This window comes from Salvelinus sp. IW2-2015, linkage group LG11, assembly GCF_002910315.2.
Source record: "Salvelinus sp. IW2-2015 linkage group LG11, ASM291031v2, whole genome shotgun sequence".
Lineage (NCBI taxonomy): Eukaryota > Metazoa > Chordata > Actinopteri > Salmoniformes > Salmonidae > Salvelinus > Salvelinus sp. IW2-2015.
The window spans coordinates 25,972,559-25,995,903 of NC_036851.1; the positions used below are offsets into that span (position 1 = coordinate 25,972,559).

The 23,345-nt window shown below is 42.6% G+C and overlaps 3 protein-coding genes across 6 annotated transcripts in view; 1 reads left to right on the top strand and 2 right to left on the bottom strand.

Annotated features, from left to right (window-relative positions):
• Positions 1–2,051, top strand: part of LOC111970043 (rootletin-like) — a 30,936-nt gene extending 28,885 nt beyond the window's left edge. For both annotated transcript variants that reach the window (XM_070445605.1, XM_070445606.1), the window contains 2 exons: positions 291–464; positions 536–2,051. In XM_070445605.1, coding sequence (XP_070301706.1) covers positions 291–464; positions 536–619 — 258 coding nt within the window. In that variant the 3' untranslated portion in view covers positions 620–2,051. The remainder of the gene's footprint in view (positions 1–290; positions 465–535) is intronic.
• Position 2,052: 1 nt separating this feature from the next.
• LOC111970044 (microfibrillar-associated protein 2) lies at positions 2,053–9,873 on the bottom strand. 3 transcript variants are annotated; one of them, XM_023996534.2, is made up of 9 exons: positions 9,764–9,873; positions 7,931–7,991; positions 7,692–7,742; positions 3,982–4,008; positions 3,755–3,838; positions 3,577–3,612; positions 3,341–3,428; positions 3,166–3,244; positions 2,053–3,000 (listed from the first exon to the last, which is right to left on the bottom strand). In XM_023996534.2, exons 2-9 carry the CDS (start codon positions 7,959–7,961, stop codon positions 2,962–2,964), a joined length of 435 nt encoding a protein of 144 aa, XP_023852302.1. In that variant the 5' UTR covers positions 7,962–7,991; positions 9,764–9,873; the 3' UTR covers positions 2,053–2,961. The 3 variants fall into 3 exon arrangements, with proteins under 3 accessions (XP_023852302.1, XP_023852300.1, XP_023852301.1); XM_023996532.2 differs by having other exon boundaries at positions 3,171–3,244; positions 9,764–9,872; XM_023996533.2 differs by having other exon boundaries at positions 3,171–3,244; positions 7,931–8,011; positions 9,764–9,843.
• A 704-nt stretch (positions 9,874–10,577) lies between these two features.
• LOC111970045 (succinate dehydrogenase [ubiquinone] iron-sulfur subunit, mitochondrial) lies at positions 10,578–22,626 on the bottom strand. Its single transcript, XM_070445607.1, has 8 exons — positions 22,498–22,626; positions 15,143–15,276; positions 13,891–13,976; positions 13,374–13,510; positions 13,149–13,265; positions 12,912–13,015; positions 12,649–12,769; positions 10,578–12,533 (listed from the first exon to the last, which is right to left on the bottom strand). The coding sequence occupies exons 1-8, from the start codon at positions 22,567–22,569 to the stop codon at positions 12,453–12,455; spliced, it is 852 nt and encodes a 283-aa protein (XP_070301708.1). The 5' UTR covers positions 22,570–22,626; the 3' UTR covers positions 10,578–12,452.
• Positions 22,627–23,345: the final 719 nt, after the last annotated feature.

Genomic DNA, 23,345 nt, shown 5'->3' on the forward strand with positions numbered 1-23,345 from the left:
TGGACCTATATAGACGTCTGTAACACTGGGCCTTTACTGGTCCGATAGACAGCTACTAGTCAACGATAGACACCTACCTCTGATTGAGATCCACACCCGGCCAAACACACAGAAATAGAAAACATAGAACACAAAACATAGAATGCCCACCCCAACCCACGCCCTGACCAAACCAAAATAGAGACATAAAAAAGATCTCTAAGGTCAGGGCGTGACACTGACTTGGTGTTTCTGTGGCTCAGTGATTAACACTCCTCTCTATCTGTGTCTATGTCTCTCTCTGTATCCAGGCCCAGCTGGCTGAGATGGAGCAGTCCCACAGTGAGAGTGAGAGCTCTGTCCTCCAGCGTGACGAGGTGCTGTGTGAGGCGGAGAAGCTGAGGGTCGCCCAGAGGGAGTCAGAAAGGATTCTGGCTGCCCGGGACAGAGCCCACCGCCACCGGGTCAAAGGCCTGGAGGAGCAGGTATGTCAAGGTCAGAGGTTAAAGGGCTGTGTCTGTGTGTCCGTCCCTGACCCTCTCTGTCCGTCCCACAGGTGTCCACTCTGAAGGAGCAGCTACAGCAGGAGATGAGTCGTAGACAGCCCTCTCTACCCACCCTCATATCTGGGGGGAACTGAGCACTGAGCAGCGCTCCCTGTGTCCCTCCATGGGTACTACAGCCCACTTACAGCTCCGGAACCAGCATAACATCATCCGCTCCTCTGTGTTGACACACGCCTCTCCTCCTACTCAGGGGATAGAAGTGTCATCCAGTACAACAGGAATGAGATCTTAATCTCTGCCAGTATATACAGTTGACCAGGGTTCCCTTCCACACACACACCAGCATACAAAGGGAGAACAGTCTGAGTCACTGTTTGAGCACTAGGCAACAAATTGATCAGTCCTATGAAGAAACTACTGTGCCGTCCATCTTGCTACTATTTGGTTGAGATTGACCCAACTAGTTTGCCTGGACCAATAGATGGACACTATTATATGTAGAGCACATGATGGGACCACATGAGATGAAGTATTTATGCACTATATGTGTGTACTGTTTGTGATTTTAGATGTGTGTGTACTGAACAAAAATATTCATGCAACAATTTCAAAGATTTTATTGGGTAACAGTTCATAGAAGGAAATCAGTCAATTGTACTAAATTCATTGGGTCTTAATCTATGGATTTCACATGACTGGGCAGGTGCACAGGCCAAGCCCAGCCAATCAGAATGAGTTTTCCCCACAAAAAAAGCTTTATTACAGACAGAAATAATCCTCAGCACCCCCCATCCCCCTCCTCAGACAAAGGTGAAGAAGCTAGATGTGGAGGTCCTGGGTTGCACGTGGTCTGCAGTTGTGAGGCCAGTTGGATGTACTGCCAAATTCTCTAAAACAATGTTGGAGGCAGATTATGGTATAGAAATTAACATTGAATTATTTGGCAACAGCTCTGTTTTTTTCAGTCAGCATGCCAATTGCACACTCCCTCAGAACTTGAGACATCTGTGGCATTGTGTTGTGTGATAAACTCTACATTTTAGTGGCCTTTTATTGTCCCCAGCACAAGGTGCACCTGTGTAATGATCATGCTGTTTAATCAGATCCTTGATATGCCACAACTGTCAGGTGGATGGATTATCTTGGCAAAGGGGAAATGCTCAGTAACAGGGATGTAAACAAATGTGTGCCCAATTTGAGAGAAATAAGCTTTTTGTGTGTATGGAACATTTCTGGGATCTTTTATTTCAGCTCATGGGACCAACACTTTACATGTTGTGTTTTATTTTTGTTCAGTATACTTGTAACAAACTAGAAATAGCACATATCGAAGTGCATTATTGATAACTATTAGGATTATGTATAGGGTTGAATGCACATGCATCAATCATGTGTATTTGAAAATGAGGGAACAGTTGTGTATCTGGAAGAAATTAATGTTGATAAAGGATCTTTGACGACAATGCCTGTTTGTTTGAGTCCATGACAACCAGCTCAACAGGGCAGATTGATCCGTATAAAGTGCCAACAAACAAACTCATCACAATAAAATCACTCCAAGCTGAAGTTGTAGTAAAAAAAACATTTATTTTCTTCTCCATTATAGTGAAAGGGTTTTACAAAGCAGTAGTACAGTAACAATTTATGAGCCGCCACTTCTTGCCACTGATATGTGAAACTATGCACTCACTGCAAGGTCACCAGCCACCGTAGCTCTAGTCACATGGCCGACCGTGTTACACAAAAACACTTTCAGGAGAGATCAGGCGTCAGGTCAGAATCCGTCTCTTCAAGTCTGATTGTGGATGTTCGCCACCCAGGAAGTGCAGAGGCAGTGGGATGATGATTGAGTGCTGATAATGCCTCTGTTGTTGAGGTCAGTGCACAGTGGCTGCCACTCTTGCTGTTCCCTCACTACTATGACTGATTTCAACAAAGGTACAGTAAACAACAACAAACACCACACAATGATGTAGAATATAGGATACAGTAAGGCAAAAAAACAAGATCAAGATTGTTTTATGTGCATCTCTTGAGTGCTGATTTCAATTCCTTAGCACCAGTATGTTAGTGATTTTATAGCACCAGTTATGTTACGTTATACAGTCATCAATGTTCTGTTGAATATGAAATAATATGTTTAGACATACACACGTTCTACTGATCCCACTTTGCATTCTGTATAATTCTGAAAGAGAGATGAAAAAAGGGAATGACAGGGAAAGTCACTAGAGAAGTAAAGAAAATAAACAAATAGGAGTTTTTTGGAACCAAAGATTATGTGGAATACAGTTGAAGATTAAACAGGAAAAGAGATGGGACAGAGGAAGAGAAGGGTGTAGGGGGTGGGATGTGGACCCTAGAGATGTGGCAGTATTTGGGCTGGGGTTCTCTCTGATGTGTCCATGTTCTCAACAGCCTCCACAGCTCTTCCCACAGCTGCTCCCCAGTGACCCACACTGGCCACTCACCGCCGCTACACCACAACGAGAGAACTGGTCACGGCACATGTCAGCTATAGAGAGAGAGAGAGAAGGGTTACAAGTTTGCTCCTGTACTGTCCGCGCCCACGTCTGAGTGTGTCCGTCTGCGTGTGGGTGTATGTGTGTGTGCTTTTGTTTATTAGGGACAGTGGGTTGTGCACCATGAACCAGACAATGAGGCACAAGTGTAGGCTGACCTCACCTCTTAGCAGCTCTTCATGCGCACACACGGTTCTGACACACACCTCCTTGTTGATCACATACACCCGTCGCAAGCTGAGGAGAGAGGAACGGGGTTACAGTGTGATATTGAACACTATATAAATCCACTGTCAATACCCTCATGGTAAAAACTAAGGTGCAGTAGCATACCTGTAGAAACAGAGGCTATTCAGACACTGTTTGCATGGCTTGTGAATAGAGTAGAGTCTGGTGCAGGGGTACTGCTCCTCTCGGCAATCTACACAACACAAAACAAGTGAGCCATGCAAGAAAATACATACAACCCTATAGATATCGCAATAATACTTCAACACAAAGCCAATCATTCATCAATCACTTTACACACGGGCCCTCCCTTCCCCTCTCTCTTTCCTTATGTTTCTTACCTAGGGGGCCAGGTTCTGTAGGCTCTGTCTCTGGCTCTGGAAAACAAAACAGAAACTCAACTCCCATTGAAATGGAATACTTCTGTTAATGTGACAAAAGAACATGACAGTGGGTGTAGATGTTGAACTGTAGATAATACATGTTGAAGAGTAGATAATGAGAGGTGGGCGTACGTACCAGATGGACCAGGGCGTTCTGGCTCAGGGAATGGTCGAGGACCATGTAACAAGACCTGCTGCTGGACATCCGTGTCAGGATTCTCTGACAGGGAGAGAAAGAGAGTTTTCACTACATCATCAAAGGGCAGAGAAGCTTTCTATATCAGTTTATCAAAACTACGTTTTTATCAAAACTGATGATACTACCAGAGTAATATAGGTAACAAGCTCACACAAGTATCTTACCAGGAAAATAATCAGGGCCATAGTCCTCTGTGAAGCAAAATGAACAACAGTACAGTATGAGATATGCTTTTGTTACATTGACTGGTAACATATTGTGAAAAACTTAGACAGACAGACAGACAGACAGACAGACAGACAGACAGACAGACAGACAGACAGACAGACAGACAGACAGACAGACAGACAGACAGACAAGCAAACCTTCATGACAGATGACTAACAGAGATCTACTCAAGCACAGTGGGGATTTCACATAAAACGTTGCAAGTGTTGTGAGCGTATAACATTGACCACCTGCTTTCAAAATTGAGAGGAAATGTATAGGAGATTGTCTTTATGCATTACTTCATATTCAAGATGTTAGCAAATGATGAAATAGTAAGCGGTATTTACAAAAGACTAGTGACATTATTTACACTACATGACCATTATTTACACTACATTTACACTACATGGCCTGCTTGTCGAACATCTCATTCCAAAATCATGGGCATTAATATAGAGTTGGTCCCCCCTTTGACAGCCTCCACTCTTCTGGGAAGGCTTTCCACTAGATGTTGGAACATTGCTGCGGGGACTTGCCTCCATTCAGCTACAAGAGCATTAGCGAGGTCGGGCACTGATGCTGGCTCGCAGTCGGCGTTCCAATTCATCCCAAAGGCTTTCGATGGGGTTGAGGTCAGAGCTCTGTGCAGGCCAGTCAAGTTCTTCCATACCGGTTTCGACAAACCATTTCTGTATGGACCTCGCTTTGTGCACGGGGGCATTGACATGCTGAAACATGAAAGAGCCTTCCCCAAACTGTTGCCACAAAGTTGGACGCACAGAATCGTCTACAATGTCAATGTATGCTGTAGCGTTAAGATTTCCCTTCAATGGAACTAAGGGGCCTAGCCTGAACCATTATTCATTCTCCACCAAACTTTACAGTTGGCACTATGCATTGGTGCAGGTAGCGTTCTACTGGCATCCACAAAACCCAGATTTATCCGTCGGACTGCCAGATGGTGAAGCATGATTCATCACTCCAGAGAACGCGTTTCCACTGCTCCAGAGTCCAATGGCGGCGAGCTTTACACCGCTCCAGCCGATGCTTAGCATTGCGCATAGTGATCTTAGGCTTGTGTGCGGCTGCTTGGCCATGAAAACCCATTACATGAAGCTCCTGATGAACTGTTCTTGTGCTGACGTTGCTTCCAGAGGCAGTTTGGAACTCGGTAGTGAGTGTTGCAACCAAGGACAGACCATTTTCACGAGCTACACACTTCATCGGTCGTCGGCCCCGTTCTGTGAGCTTGTGTGGCCTACCACTTTGCGACTGAGCCTAGACGTTTCCACTACACAAAAACAGCACTTACAGTTCACCAGGGCAGCTCTAGCGAGGCAGAAATTTTACAAACTGACTTGTTGGAAAGGTGGCATCCGATGACGCTGCAACGTTGAAAGTCACTGAGCTCTTCAGTAAGGCCATTCTACTGCCAATGTTTGTCTATGGAGATTGCATGGCTGTATGCTCAAATGTATACATCTGTTAGCAACAGGTGTTGCTGAACCCACTAATTTGAATGGGTTTCCAAATACTTTTGTATATATAGTGTATTTACAGTGGGGCAAAAAAGTATTTAGTCAGCCACCAATTGTGCAAGTTCTCCCACTTAAGAAGATGAGAGAGGCCTGTAATTTTCATCATAGGTACACTTCAACTATGACAGACAAAATGAGAAAAAAAATCCAAGAAATCACATTGTAGGATCTTTTATGATTTATTTGCAAATTATGGGTGAAAAATAAGTATGGTCCAATAACAAAAGTTTATCTCAATATACTTTGTTATTACCTTTGTTGGCGATGACAGAGGTCAAACGTTTTCTGTAAGTCTTCACAAGTTTTCACACACTGTTTGCTGGTATTTGGCCATTCCTCCCATGCAGATCCTGCTAGAGCATGGATGTTTTGGGGCTGTTGCGGGGCAACACACTTTTCAACTCCCTCCAAAGATTTTCTATGGTTTGAGATCTGGAGACAGCTGAGGCCACTCCAGACCTTGAAATGCTTCGTACGAAGCCACTCCTTCGTTGCCCGGGCGGTGTGTTTGGATCATTGTCATGCTGAAAAGACGCTACCACGTATTGCATCTTCAATGCCCTTGCTAAATGGAAGGAGGTTTTCACTCAAAATCTCACGATACATGGCCCCAATTATTCTTTCCTTTACACGGATCAGTCGTGCCTGTCCTTGTGCAGAAAAACAGACCCAAAAGCATGATGTTTCATCTCCCGTCGCTTCAAGAGTAGTGTATGGTGTTCTTAGGATGCAACTCAGCATTCTTTGTCATCAAACACGAGATGTTGAAGTTTTTACCAAAAAGTTATATTTTTGGTTGCATCTGACCATATGACATTCACATCTTCTTCTGGATCATCCAATTGCTCTCTTAGCAAACTTCAACGGGCCTGGACATGTATGGCTTAGAGCAAGGGACACGTCTGGGCACTGCAGGTTTTGAGTTCCTGGCGGCGTAGTGTGTTACTGATGGTAGGCTTTTGTTACTTTGTCCCAGCTCTCTGCAGGTCATTCACTATGGACCCGTGTGGTTCTGGGTTTTTGCTCACCGTTCTTTGTGATCATTTTGACCCACGGGGTGAGATCTTGCGTGGAGCCCCACATCGAGGGAGATTATCAGTGTCTGTCATGCTCCATTCCTAATATTGCTGCCACAAGTTGATTCTCTCAAACAAGACTCTTACCATTGGCAGATTCCAGTCTTCCAGCTGGTGAGGTCCAATCTATGTTTCTGGGTCCTTGACAGCTCTTGGTCTTGGCCATAAGTGAGGTTTGAGTGTGAACTGTTGAGGTTGTGGACATGTCTTTATACTGATATAAAAGTTCAAACAGGTGCCATAATAGAAAAGTACGAGTGGAGACAGAGAGCCTCTTATAAAGAAAGAAGTTACAGTCTGTGAGAGCCAGAAATCTTGCTTGTTTGTAGGTGACCAAATACTTATTTTCCACCATAATTTGCAAATAAATTCATTAAAAATCCTACAATGTGATTCTCTGGATTTTTTCCCCTCATTTTGTCTGTCATAGTTGAAATGTACCTATGATGAAAATTACAGGCCTCTCTCATATGTTTAAGTGGGAGAACTTGCACAATTGGTGGCTGACTAAATACTTTTTTGCCCCACTGTATTTGTATTTGACTTATTTTATCCTCATTTTACCAGGTAAGTTGACTGAGAACACATTCTCATTTACAGCAACAACCTGGGTAATAGTTACAGAGGAGAGGAGGGGGATGAATGAGCCAATTGGAAATGTATAAGGTTTTCTCTCTCCTCCTCACTGTCAGTCTACCTCCACACAGAACCCATGGCCCAGCGTCGTCCGGGTTGGGCCGGTGTAGGCCATCATTGTAAATAAGAATTTGTTCTTAACTGACTTGCCTAATTAAATAAAGGTTACATTTTAAAATGTAATTTAAAATAGAGAGCAAACATGAGAGTCTTCCTACTGCCCTCCATACCACACACAGGACATGAAATGTTTCAATCTACCTGGTCAAATTGAACATTTGACATGGTATACCCTCAGGGCAGGTAGACAGAAGATGTGGGGGCAAAAATGACCAAATGTGGTGAGACAGTACTGAGTCACGGTGTGTTTGTACATATGGACAGATAGTGTAATAATGACATGGATGAACTCACCCAGGAAAGGAAAGGGTTCTTGGTAGAGTGGGGGCTGGGCTAGCAGAAGGACTGTTGAGGCAAAGTTAGCTAAATGTTTAGGCAAAGGTGCTGGACAAGTGTTTTGTGGTGGTGCTAAGCACAATGTGAAAAACAGTATTGTATAGAATGAGTATTAGGTTGGTCTATTGTTGTGTGTACACTACAGTAGAGTTGTGTATGTTGTGTATATTATGTAGTGTGCAGTGTGCTAGACTCACCTGGCATGGAGAGCATTAGGAAGAGTCTCATGGTCGCTTTCTGTGTGGAGGTAGACTGACACTGAGGAAGAGTCAGAAGACCTTATACATTGTCAAATGAGTTACTGATTCCAAGTGATATAGAGAGATCTGTCACATAGTGTTTACGTGTCATAGATGTATTTCTATGTCACTTTTCAGAATCTTTACCCATGGGCCTCTTGTCTTTTCCCTTCCATCTCTCCTGTCTTGCATTCTAGCCTCGCCTCTTCCCTTTCCCTGGACTCACCTCTCCTCCACCTCCTCCACTCTCTCCTTCATTCTGCCCTCCCCTGGCCCCATAAAGTCAGGGGGGAAAAGGAAAACTTGGACAGAAAGAATGTGGCACGTCTGTCTTTCTTAACAATCCCTCTGTTTTTCTCCTTTTCTCTGTTCCACTGCGAAATGCTCTAAAGCAGACAGACCAGTGGCTAAATTCCAGGAAAATAACCACTGAGCCCCTCCACCCCACCCTCCCCCATCTTCCATATCCCTCTCTCCACGTCTCTCATTTTCCCTCTGTCACCCTCTGTCATTTCCCTTAACTACTCCCCCCCACCTCTCTCTCTCTCTCTCTCTCTCAAGCAGAGAGCACTTTTCTTGTAGAATGAGCAAATACTCCTCTGCTTCTGCTTAACTGTACTGCACACAATCAGACAGTCCAGCTTATGTGGGTTTTGTGCACTTATCGTGTGATCATCAGTGTGTGTATGTGTGAGTGTCATCACATATACTGTTTCATATTATGAGGTGTGTGGCATACATGTGCATATGATTGGCTGTAATGTGTGAGTGTATATGTATGTATGAAGGTATATGTCACCAACGTGTGTGTGTGTGTGTTCAGACATTCCTCTTGTGCATCACAGTGGCTATTGGAAACCATATGTTTTCACAGCACACATCTGGGAGCTATTACACCCCCCTCCTCAACCCCATTTCATTTCTCCCCCCCCCCCCCCAGCCCTCCCTGACCCCCTCCCCCAAAGCATAAGGACTTGGGAACAATGCCACCATGAAAGGGGAGAGCCCTGTCTCTCCTTATCCTTCCTCTCATACCTACTAAACACAGTTTGTTTGTTTTGAAGCGCTATGTAAAAAGAAAAGTGCATATAATTTCCCTCCATCTTTCCCCCTGGCTCTAATCCCCTCCCCTCTCCCTCTAATACTCTTTAATAGCCCTCATTCATTTTCTCCTTTTCCTCTGTTTTATTTATGTTGGCCAGCCCCTCTCCATTGTATTGTCATGGCCCCCAGCAATAACCCCACCCCTGGAGTGCAGATAGCACCATCCAGTATAAACAGACGACCAATAAACAACCTCAAGTCAGTTTAGAACAATCTTCAAATAAAGTACTATTCTGAATAAATTAAATTATTAAAATACTTGTCAAATAACTACATTCCATTAGACCCAACCATGTCGTGAATTGCAAGGAAAATACCAGTTTATAGAGTTGACAGGTCACCACTGCTTGAATTGACCATACTATTGTTGAACTTGGAGAGTTTGCGTGATTTGATAAAAGTTGTAGAGGTAGGCTATAACTTCCAGTACTGATGATGGATACATACTGTATATGCATATTTCAAATAATTGATAAGTGATTCATATCGCACACCACAATGACAAATGGTTAAAAACTCCACAACTCTGTAGCCTACCTACTACTCCCTTGACCTTTGAAGTCAAATATTAAAATTAATTAAAAAATAAGCACACATGATTACAAATACATTTATGCTATGTTTTTGCAATTATTTAATATTTGGACATATTCATTTTAACAACTTGTATCAACGTGTAGCTCTTACCTCTCGTTATTTCTCTTTTCTCCGGCGATCCGCAAGTCTCATGCGTCCGTCTTCAGCACTGTCTGACCGAGCGCCACATTGTAACGCCCCGCCTTCAAGCCCCCTCTCCCCGCCTCTGTCTGTCCCATCGCCCACTCCCGCCAATCACAGTCAGGAGACCATGGCACTGACTGACTGCACATAAACCCCCTAACCTTCAGGATGGATAAATAGGTTTGAAAGCAGTAGACATGATTGATTCTAGTGGCCCATTTTGTTCTCCCTTTTCACTACGAGTGTGCATGTCTCTCTACTCCAGGATTAGTCTGTGAAAGGCTGACACCTAGAGGACATGGATTGAAATTCCACATACGTGTATGACACAGTGCACAAGCCTAGTTGTTCAATTTCTGCAACAACTAAAAGCGATGAAGCACGAATGCTCCACTGTTTTGGTTCCCTGGTTACCACGCTGTATACAGCGTAAATCGAACCCGTGCACATGTGCAGTACTGTGTGACAGCAAAGTGTTGCATCTCGCTCATCTCAATATCTCTGGTGCTGCCCATGGCAACGTAATTTTGCAGAGATCACCTTTAAAAAGCTAAATACAAACTGCAGGACTGACAACCAGATCATGCAAAGTTTAATAAGCAAAGCAGGGCTTTATTGTTGTGTTGAGCTGATCTTAAAACCCATCAACATTTTAATGCTGTACATGATTCTTCAGCACTCCACAATTAATGTGATGTTAAAAATTACTTTAAACAAAATAGTATAGGACAGACAGCACGTTTGATCACAAGCAGGCATAATAACCAGGGATACAACGGCAGGCATTAAAGCATTATATTTATTACACATTAAAACAAAGACTCCCGTTATATATATTTATATATACACACAGTTGAAGTCGGAAGTTTATATACACTTAGGTTGGAGTCATTTAAACTCGTTTTTCAACCACTCCACAAATGTCTTGTTAACAAACTATAGTTAAAGCAAGTCAGTTCGGACATCTACTTTGTGCATGACAAGTAATTTTTCCAACAATTGTTTACAGACAGATTATTTCACTTAAATTACAATTCCAGTGGGTCAGTCATACACTAAATTGACTGTGCCTTTAAACAGCTTGGAAAATTCCAGAAAAGTATGTCATGGCTTTAGAAGCTTCTGATTGGCTAATTGACATCATTTGAGTCAATTGGAGGTGTACCTGTGGATGTATTTCAAGGCCTACCTTCAAACTCAGTGCCTCTTTGCTTGACATCATGGGAAAATCAAAAGAAACGAGCCAAGAATTTTTTATTGTAGACCTCCACAAGTCTGGAACATCCTTGGGAGCAATTTCCAAATGCCTGAAGTCACCACGTTCATCTGTACAAACAGTAGTACGGAAGTATAAACACCATGGGACCACGCAGCCGTCATACCGCTCAGGAAGGAGACGCGTTCTGTTTCCTAGAGATGAACGTACTTTGGTTCGAAAAGTGCAAATCAATCCCAGAACAGCAAATGACCTTGTGAAGATGCTGGAGGAAACGGGTACAAAAGTATCTATATCCACAGTAACACGTCCTATATCGACATAACCTCAAAGGCCGCACAGCAAGGAAGAAGCCACTGCTCCAAAACAGCATAAAAAAGACAGACTACGGTTTGCAACTGCACATGGGAACAAAGATCGTACTTTTTGATCCCAAACGTGAAGCACGGGGGTGGCAGCATCATGTTGTGGGGGTGCTTTGCTGCAGGAGGGACTGGTGCACTTCACAAAATAGATGGCATCATGAGGTAGGAAAGTTGTGTGGATATATTTAAGCAACATCTCAAGACATCAGTCAAGAAGTTAAAGCTTGGTCGCAAATGGGTCTTCCAAATGGACAATGACCCCAACATACTTCCAAAGTTGTGGTAAAATGGCTTAAGGACAACAAAGTCAAGGTATTGTAGGGGCCATCACAAAGCCCTGACCTCAATCCTATAGAAAATTTGTGGGCAGAACTGAAAAAGCGTGTGCGAGCAAGCGCTACAAACCTGACTCCGTTACACCAGCTCTGTCAGGAGGAATGGGCCAAAATTCAGCCAATGTATTGTGGGAAGCTTGATGAAGGCTACCTGAAATGTTTGACCCAAATTAAACAATTTAAAGGCAATGCTACCAAATACTAATTGAGTGTATGTAAACTTCTGACCCACTGGGAATGTGATGAAAGACATAAAAGCTGAAATAAATCACTATTATTCTAACATTTCACATTCTTAAAATAAAGTGGTGATCCTAACTGACCTAAGACAGGGAATTTTTACTAGGATTAAATGTCAGGAATTGTGAAAAACTGAGTTTAAATGTATTTGACTAAGGTGTATGTTAACTTCCGACTTCAACTGTATATAGTTATGATGGACGAGCAAGGGATCACATACATATTTCTTGTGTGTGAATCCATCACCCTCTGAACTCAAACCCACCCACACCAGACCAAACAATGGGAATGAACCAAGGAAAGCACCATCATTCTAGTGAAGTTAGCAGGTCATGTCTCACATCTCTCCCTCCCAACCGTTCCCTTGGAGTCCAATGTAGTGCTGGAGTGTGGAGTTGGTGTAGTTCACAGGTGTGCAAGCCCAGCAGACCTCACTGGTAGGGCATCTTAATTGTAGATTCATTTAAGGGGGGGGGTGTCAAGGGTCATGACCCCAGAGTTCAAGCAACAGCTGATTTCTTCTCCTTGTAAGTGGCCATCATCTTCTTAATCTCTGCAATCGCCTTCCCTGGGTTCAGGCCCTGTAAGAGTAGGAGGTGATGAATTTGACAACAATGAGAAAGTAGAAGTGAGTGCTAGTGAGCAGTGAAGTTTACCCTTAGAAGGGAGGAGTAATGTTTATTAGACCGAGGTTACCTTGGGGCAGGTCTTAGTGCAGTTCATGATGGTGTGACAGCGGTAGAGAGAGAAAGGATCCTGCAGCTTGGAGAGACGCTCCTCTGTGAACTCGTCTCTCGAGTCGATCATCCAACGGTAGGCCTGGAGAAGGACAGACATGTGAGCTCACAAACAGTCCAAGGTGCATACGCACATTCACTCATCAGTGTCCCGTTGATCAAAATATAACAACTCTGAATCAAACTAGTCAGACGAGTCTAAACTCATACACAAAAGCACAGGCCTGCATAAGGACAGCAGGTCCCAGGTACTTGTCTCCATTCCACCAGTAGCTGGGGCAGCTGGTGCTGCAGCACGCACACAGGATACATTCATACAGCCCGTCCTGACAGGGAGAGACAGGACAGTAAGAAAGAGAGCACAGAAGACATTTTGACAAAATGGACACAGTTGCAGCACTCTGTTCAACCATCTAAATTCTGCTCATTGTCAATGAATCAGAAGTAATTTGGGTGTACCAGTTTTTGTCTGTCCTCCACAGTCTGATGGTACTGTTCCTTTCCCTCATTTGTCTCATCCTTCTTCTTCAGGTAGGGCTCGATCGACTTGTACTGAGCATAGAAATTACTCATGTCCTGCAACCAAAAGAACGCCATCAAACTCACTCAAATTTTAATGTGGGATTGACAATTAAAATAATACAGCCAGTGTGTGACAAGCTTGTATGGAATGATGATACTCACAGGGACCAGATCTTTGACCACATACATGTGTGGCAGAGGGTAGATCTTGGTAGCCTTGCTGGTGTTGGTGTCAATCTTGTTCAGACAGGCCAGTGTGTTGCCTCCATTGATGTTCATTGCACAGGATCCACAGATACCTGCACCATAGCAAACGCATACAAACACTGCCTTACTCACATTATATGAAGTTGCAAAAGGAACGGATCCGTGTTATTTTTCCTTGACTGGGGCATATCCATTGGAGGATAGTGAGTCACTAGAATAAACCTAGCTGATCTGGTATCACCCCTGGACAACCTGTTCTAAGATAATTCCATCCTGGACACACTTTCCAACCTTGACGACATCTAAATCCCTAACGTAACAAAAACACAGTAAACCAACATTTAAGAACACTAATCCCAGCTCTTCTCTCACTCCCCAAAGAACATTAGTGATTCACCACTAGAATCGTCTCAACCATTTCCTCTATTCATCACTATCCCCAAAATAACCCTACTTCCCTCCACACACTGACCCTCTCTGCAGGAGCGACGGAAGGTCAGAGTGCCGTCCATCTCATTCTTTATCTTGATGAGGGCGTCCAATACCATGGGGCCACAGCTGTGGAAAGGAGGGAAGCAGACAGTCCAATTATTGTTAAGAACCACATCTGTACACTGAAGATGTATGAGAACAGGATTGACACCTATATACTGAACAAAAATAGACCCACCCACTTGGGAGCAAGGCCCAGCCAACCAGAATTTGTTTTCCCCCACAAAAGGCCTTTATTACAGACAGAAATACAGCTAAGCACCCCCTCAGACGATCCCACAGGTGAAGAAGTCGGAAGTGGAGGTCGTGGTTATACGTCGTCTGCGGTTGTGAGGCCGTTTGGAATACTGCCAAATTCTCTAAAACAATGTTGGAGGTGGCTTATGGTATAGACATGAAGATTCAATTATCTGGCAACAGCTCTTGTGGAAATCCCTCCAGATGGCATGCCAATTGCACACTCACTCAAAACTTGAGATATCTGTGGTATTGTGTTGTGTGACAAAACTGCACATTTTAGAGTGGCCTTTTATTGTCCCCAGCACAAGGTGCACCTGTGTAATGATCATGCTGTTTAATCAGCTTCTTGATATGCCACACCTGATTATCTTGGCAAATGCTCACTATCAGGGATGTAAACAAATTAGTGCAAAAACATTTTGAGAAATAAGCTTTTTGTGCGTATGGACAATTTCTTGGATCTTTTATTTCAGCTTATGAAACATGGGACAAAGACTTAACATGTTGCGTTTATATTTTTTGTTCAGTATACTATACAAATCCATACTATGATCGTACTCCAGGGTATTTTTGTCACAATGCCTCATTGCCAGAACTGAGCCAACAGGATTGGACAGATGGAGAAAGAACAGGAAGGGAACCTGTCCAAAGTATCAAGGTTATCCTCCTTAATTCCATATGAAGGGTGCTCATGATTACCTCTCGAACAAATCCAATTTTATTTGTCACATGCGCCGAATACAACAGGTGTATACTTTACCTTGAAATGCTTACTTACAAGCCCCTCCCCAATCACACTGAGTAAAAAAAATGTATAAAAGGAAATAGCACAGTAAAATAACAATAACGAGTCTATATACAAGGAGTACTCCATCACCACCAAACACAAGGGGAGGTCTGTACTAACAAGATCTGAAACTGTGATAAATTACAAAGTGCCTGTTCCAATAACCAAATGGAAGTGTTCAACTGATAAGGCGGGCTGTACTCACGTGTTGAGATCAATCTCAAAGGTCTGCATGCGGGGCTTGTCCCCCACCGTGTCTGGGTCCCAGCGGTACACTTGGAACTTCTTGACTCTGGGCTGGGGTGCTGTGGCCGCCGCTGTCTGGGCGTACCGAACCGCCTGAAGTAACAGAGGAGAGAGAATGAGGACAGCTTAGCCTGTCTGTCATGAACCACATTACAAGCTGTGGGATAGAACAACTTCTTCATGAATGACGACTCAATGCTCCTGGTAGAAGAATGTGTATTGGCAGTGTCGAGTGTATACACAACATTAAGAACACCTGCTCGACCAGGAGAAAGCTATGATCCTTTATTGATGTCACTTGTTAAATCCACTTCAATCACTGTAGATGAAGGGGAGGAAACAGGTTCAAGAAGGATTTTTAAGCCTTGAGACATGTGTATATGTGCCATTCAGAGGATGAATGGGCAAGACAAAAAAGTTAAATGCCTTTGAACAGGGTATGGTAGTAGGCGCCAGGCGCACCAGTTTGTGTCAAGAACTGCAACCTGCTGGGCTTTTAATGCTCAACAAATCCTTCTTTAACCTCTCTCCTCCCCTTCATCTACACTGATTGAAGTGGCTCTAACAGACTATCCCTTATTGATGTCACAACTTTCACCTGGTCTGTCTGTCATGGAAAGAGCAGGTGTTCTTAATGTTTTGTATACTCTGATCATATACAAATGTAAACAGGGTTTGAAATTATTATGTTTAGTTAAATATATCTGTTTGGGCTTTTTGCAGTCTACAAATTATTTGTAATTATGTTCCGGCCCCCTGATTATATGCTAAAGAAAAGATCTTCAGCCCATGGCTAAATCTAGTTGATGAGCCCTGGTATATAACCTATACTGGGGTATTTTGAAATACCCATGGTTTGTTTCTCAATACCGTTTATATATATATTTTTTAATTGCTTCATGACGATCCACTCGAGCAGCACAAGAGGTGATCAAGTTACACTTGAAGTTCACTACTGTTTGCCAGCTAAATATCTTATCACTATAAATGTCACTCAGTGGTGACCCATCATTCAGGGCATTTTTAGTGGGGGGCTTGCCTGTTTTGCATGTTATTTTGGCATTAATACATGTCACATAACAGTTTGCAAACAATGTAATTATAGCTAAAACATAGCGGTGCTCATCGGCCACAAACATTACACAACAAGTTGGAAATCGCAAATTCAATAATGAGTGGTTTGGAAGGAATCAGTGACAGTGGCTAACTGCAAGCGTTGCAAAGCAATCACTAGCCTGCTATTCAGTGGAGTGGTTGTGTGGTCCCAAATCTGGGATTAAGGGGCTCTTTTCCAAGTTTAAAATTATAAACATTCAACATTGGCCATGTTGTTAATGAAGCATGATTTGTGCCGCGCTCAAAACAACTTAACTCGGAACTGCGAAAACTTGACTTCAGTGAGTTAAAGACAACTGGGAAGTCAGGAATAAACGAGCTCCAACTGGGAAAATACGTTTTGAACTGTCATCCAACGCGGAATTGTAAATCCATCCTCTTTCTAGAGCAACGATCTGAAGATCAATGACGTCATCATGATTCAACCTTGTTTTTTTCCCCCAGAGTTCCCAGTTGTTTTGAAAGCACCATAAATCCAGAGAATGCCAGACTTTCATGACAAAATTTGCCCAAGAAAGGCCAACGCGCCCCTTTCCTGTTCAAGTGAGCACAGGACAACAAAGGTGAGTCCAAAAATATATTGCATGCTGCAGCACAAATTATGTAATATGCTATGGAAATATTTATACTGTAGATAAGAAATAATATTAAGTGTATGTTGTGTAGTAAGATGTTAGTAGCCCATGTGCCTCACCCTAATAATTTGGTCTATTAACCCCTCTTAATTTTGCCTACTGTACTGACTTGGTGGTGCACATGTAGCCTACAGTATAACCTGTTTTAGAGAAATGTAATAATCGAATATTGTGAGAGCTTTCATTGTCTGCTTATATGCCCCCTTTAATTTATCCTACGGTTCTAACTTGATGTACAGGGAGAACACTAAGAACGGCCTATGTTCTGAATTCTGTCGCTGTTCATTTCAAAAGTGCTAAACAAATAGTTATATTGACTACATCCGTCCTAGCTCGCTCGTCTTAATCGAAATTACAGATGGCCTCTTATTCGCTCGTCGTCCCCTTATGCCATAGTTTGTACATCTCAATTGTCATTAGAAACCACATTTGTTTAAGCAAGTCAGCCAGTAAAGGCAGTAATTGAGGCTGAATGAACTGTTTCGCTGCCAGACAAGGCTCCGCTGTTAGCCAGGTGTAGCAGTGGTAAGGTGTTGGGACTGTTGTTGGGACAGCTTTATGTAGGCCCTAACAGTTTGTGGGCACCGTTTGTCACCGTTATAGGGAAATTAATGTATTGTGTTTTGTAGTGGCTTTGCTGGCATGCATCCCACTTTTAATTTTTTTTGCCCCACCAAGATTTAAATGCTAAAATCACCACTAGTTTCACTAAGGTCAAATAATTTCGCTCAAGCACAGGGCTCCAGCTATGCATTTGGTTTGCTAACTTGCTCACTAAGTGTCTAGCTTGCAAGATCAAGCTTCTTGGTTACAGCAGAAACAATCAATCCCCTCCCGAGTCATAGATCAAGATCCCTGCTCTCTAATACTTGTTTTGTGCGTGCAGCAAACTGCGACCTCTGCCAAGTGAGCCGTTGTTTGATAAACGGAGAAGGAGCAACCCTGTCATAGCACGGGAATTTTTTTTCATTTTGGCAGGGGAAACAGAGTGAATTTTTTAAATAAAATCTATAGATTCCAACTCTATAACAAATCAGGACAAGCACAGGTACACAGTAAGTGTCAAATAATTGACATTTATAGAAGTATCTAGTGGTAGTGCATGTTTGAAGACACTAATTTCATACACCATTGGAAAACAGTGGATTACGTTGCGCAATTTGGCAGAGGTCACATAGAATTAAATTTGTATAAAAAACGACAGATTGCAGCACCAAAAGAAAACACCTTTACAGAGGACAAACATAGGTACAATGTGGTGCACATTAAAGAAGGGATATTTTTTGAAGTATCGACTACCACTGACTCGATATAGTCGGAGGCACACTACTCCGCCAAACCTCATCACCACTGAAGGTGGTGGAGTTGAGAATTCCCAGCTAGACAGGGGAAGGATAAGCTGATCCTAGATCAGAAGAAATATACCTGGTGGAGCAAGGTCTGTAACCCCATTCAGACCTACATTACATGACCAAAAGTATGTGGAAAAACTTCAAATTTGTCTATTTGGCCATTTCAACCAAACCCGTTGCTGAGAGGTGTATAAAAATTGATAGCACATAACCATGCAATCTCCATAGACAAACATTGGCAGTAGAATGGCCTGTACTGAAGAGCTCAATGACTTTCAACATTGCACCTTTCCAACAAGTCAGTTCGTAACATGTCTGCCCTGCTAGAGCTGCCCTGGTCAACTGTAAGTGTGGTTATTGTGTAGTGGAAACCTCTAGGAGCAACAACGGCTCAGCCGCGACGTTGTAGGCCACACAAGCTCACAAAACAGACCAGCGAGTGCTGAAGCGCATAAAAACTATTTAAATTAAAACGCCTGTCCTCGGTTGCAACACTCCCTACCAAGCTCCAAACTTCCTCCGGAAGCAACATCAGCACAAGAACTGTTCATCTGGAACTTCATGAAATTAGTTTCCATGGCCAAGCAGCCACACACAAGCCTAAGATCACCATGTGCAATGCTAAGCGTAGTGTAAAGCTCACCACCATTGGACTCTGGAGCAGTGTAAACACGTTCTCTGGAGTGATGAATCCCACTTCAACATCTGGCAGTCTGACGGATTCATCTGGGTTTGGCGGATGCCAGGAGAACACTACCTGCCTGAATGCATAGTGCCAACTGTAACGTTTGGTGGAGGAGGAATAATGGTCTGGGGCTGTTTTTCATGTTTCGTGCTAGGCCACTTAGTTCCATACAGTAATGGTTTGTCAAGATCGGTGTGGAAGAACTTGACTGGCCTACACAGGGCCCTGACCTCAAACCCATCGAACACCTTTGCGATGAATTAGAACACAGACTGCGAGCCAGGCCTAATCGCCCAACATCAGTACCCGACCTCACTAATGCTCTTGTTGCCGAATGGAAGCAAGTCCTCGCAGGAATGTTCCAACATCTAGTGGAAAGCCATCCCAGAAGACTGGAGGCTAGACGTTTCCACTTCAAAATAACAGCACTTACAGTTGACCAGGGCAGCTCTAACAGGGCAGAAATTAGTTGGAAAGGTGGCATAGTGTATTTTGTGGCATTGCCATACCAGTCCCCCTAAAGGTCACATTACAAAAACACATAACCGTACACTACTTATCCAGCCCATATTTACTTAATTTTAAACTTGTGAACAAAACCTCTATATGAAGTATTGACAAGCAGATTAATCAAGATCAAACAACATTCTAACACATTACACTGAAACTGTCCAGTGTGTGTGACAATAAGTATTTGTATTTTTTACTCTATTGTTTACTTTACTAGCTAGGTAATGTAATATAAGCTAACAACTACTAAGTAATGTGCCTAGATACACTGATGAAAGGTAGCTAATTAAATACTCAAATGACAGCACTGACAACGAACATTAGTACCTAGGGAGGACAGGTGAAGCTTTTAGTGTTCCTGAGTTTACGGTGGCAGTGACAAAAAGAGCAATGGATAATTTATATGTTTACACAATGGAGTTGCTGGCCATACTTTTGGCTGCAGAGTGGGTGGAGGATTTGAGGATAAACAGGGTAGTCATCTTCTCTGAATCCAGTGCAGCACTGATGAGCTTAAATTAATTTGTGTCTCGGAGCAGACTGTATCATATGAGGTTTTGTCGTGCTTGACTAGGGTGAGAAAGATGGAGTTACTTGTGATGTTCCTCTAGGTACCAGCTCATGTGGGAGTAGAGGGGAAAGACGAGGTGGATGTGAACACCAAGCAGGCTCTTAAACATCCTAATGTTGAGATGGAATTGTCAATCAGTAAAGCAGAACCCAAGGAGTTGATAAAAAAAAGTGGTTAAAGACAAATGGAAAGATTTGTGGAACAGGGAGTGAAAGGGAAGACACCAGCATAAGATGCAGGGAGGTCCTCAGGTCGAGGTGAGAAGGGAGGAAAGGGTAATCACAAGGCTCAAAAGTACATTGAAATTGGTAGGAAAACATCTGACTGGGAAGTGTGATCATTGTCAGGAAGAGACAGTGCCAGCAATATGGGAGGGAAAGAGATTGTTATTCGATTTAAGGAGTAATGTGGTTGAAGAGCCAATATTAAGTTAACTGCTGGGGTTCATCTTCAGGGGATGTAGTATTTAATTATGCATTTTATTTCCTTAGACTTAGAGAATAATGGGTAGGATTCAGACCTTCCCTCAGTTCCGTCTCTGGTTCACACTCCAGTCCAGTTGGAGGCGGTAATGCACCTTAAAGTTGGTTGCCAACCGCCATATAAATTCCACAGAAGAAGCCAAAACAGCCAAATACTCAATTTAAATGTGAATCGATTCTCATTTGCTGTAATATTACAGTTCTAAAAACATAAATCCCTCTACTTTAATATCACAAATAAGTTTACAAATTGAAAATATACAAGTACTGTACACTAACAGTTGCAACCGTAGTATTTTTCAGTGACAACACGATTGTGGCGTACCTTCCATTTACACATAAGTGTTAGGAGACACAAATAGCTAATGTAAACTCGTACATCGCCTTGGTCCGTACAATTGCCCTTATTTTAGCACCCCAAAAACGTAATACTTCCAGATCAACTGTAATGTCAATACCATTGTAAAGCACAATTTCTCCCCTTTCCAACAGAATCAATTACATGACAAAAACGCTGCCCGTTTCTGCATAATTCAAGCAGGCAATGAGCCCCGTCAGGTCTTTTTAAAAATGGCGGGTGGGGAAGCGAAACTAATGAGTGATAGTGAGAAGGAGAGATGTTTTTCACTGAATCTGTCCAACTTATCGCCTCTAAAATGTAAATAAAACACTATAAAGAGTTTATATAATGTGTCATTACATACCTATTTGAAGGAAAGTGTCGAATTTGAATCGAGTTTTTAGGGTGGTGCTAAAGTGATCTTAGAAGTAAACAGCTACTTTGAGAATGATGATCGCATGCAATGATGATGCAAAAAAATGACTAGGTATCCCCCCTTAGCCCGTCACTGTCCATTTCTTGTTTTTAAACGATGAGAGAAGTGCTACACCTGTGGAGAGAGATTGTAAGGTAGAAATAGTTGCTTTATGCTTGCTGTACTTACGACATGACAAGTCACGATGTAATGGAGGGTCCGTTTTTTCAACTTTTCTCCAATACTATAGAGGCATTACCATGTCGATCAACGCTTGAATAGAAACCTAGTTCACACCCCCGATTTTGAAGTCAACACAGTCCCATTAGTTTTCTTTGTAGCCTCGTCTGAATGTTGCGGTTGCGCACATTTGTACGGAATGGGGTGAGTTTATGTTAATTAGCACAGGTAGTCCGTCTTCCGTCTGTTTTCCGTAAACAAGCGCTGTAACATGGAAATATGGCCTTGTGGGAACCCTAACCCTATAAAAAGGTGTGCAGTAATTGATTTTTTTTTTCCCTCGCCGATATGAAAGATACATTCCTTATAATTCCAAAAACATACGGAAAGCGATGGATGTTCATGTTTAGAGTAAGCGTCAGGGCTCTTAACAAAATATCCAAGATCAGAAGATATTATCGTCAAAAGAGACACAGATGTGCCAGATATTTTACCGGATGTATAAATGTAAAGCATCCGGTTGGCGTTCACACTCACTACCAATATGGTGATGAGAGGAAATTAAATGGGATAAATGGAGTGAGATGGATTTTGGCCAACATTCTGCTGATCTACACACTTTTCTGCTTCCAAAACTGTAATCTGTAACAAACAGTGTTCTGCATTTTGTAGACTAACCTTTGCCAAAGTTTCACAAAATTGCGTTGTTTAGAAGGAGTGCAAGGGCGAATTGAGTTATTGCACACGGGCACATCATTCCCTAAATGAAATATGCTTGAACGCGCCAATAGGATTTCACTAGTTCGTGCTTGGCTCTGCACATCCCCTTGATTGTTCTGCCCACTATGATTAATTTGCTCCCATTGGAAACAACAGGCTCTGGTCGATCTTGGGTTAGTTATACAAATCTTTGCTAAAGCAATTAGTGTCTATGGGTATGCTAGCTGACAACCAAGCGCACGTCGTTCGAAACGATCAACAACCCGCATTTATTTATTAGGCAATCGTTCAAATGGACATAGCCTTACCACCATTCCACTGGAAGAACGGAATGCCACATTGCTACAGCGACCCAAAGACGATAGACAATGGACCGACATCTTTCGCAATCTGTGTTTCTCTGACCTCCCTGGTTTCTGCTATCCCTGAATGCACTGCGGTATTTCCTTTAATAAAAACTGATCTGTGATCAGTGTTAAACGTCTGGTTTTACCAAACTATGCAGATTTGCACATACTATGCACATGATATTCCACATGTACAGTTTATGCAAAACAGTTGTTAGTAAACTAACAGAGTTTTACTTGATGTTTTGCTCAATTAAATGTGGGACCACTACGCGCGTGCGTAGTCAATGACGTTTTCGGCAGATACTCTTTGAGAGCAACATTACAGCAGTCGTCTCCTGTCCTATATTGTTAAAATAATATAATTCAGTGAGATTGGCAAAGGGAAAAAGGACAGGATTGTAGCAAAAATCGTTAAAGGTGGTGTTTTTGACTTTATCTTGTTGTATCCGCAATCGTGGGCCTGATAGATATTAGAATGTTCAAGAAGTTCTCAGTAATGTACGGGTAAATTAGCACTGTAGCCATTTAGCTAGCTATTCTATTTAATTGACATTACATTATTTACTTTGTATGCAACATTTACTCACCGTAGTGACAGTTTCACACTACAGATAACCCATCAATTAATGTTATAGTTAGTTATGAAGCTTGACTACAAGAAGCCCAAACAGATATAATATTTTACTAAAACATAATTTCAAATCTAGTTTACATTTGTATATGATCACATATACACTAGTATGTGGACACCTGGTCATTAAAGATCTCATTTCAAAATCATGGGCATTCATATGGAGTTGGTCCCC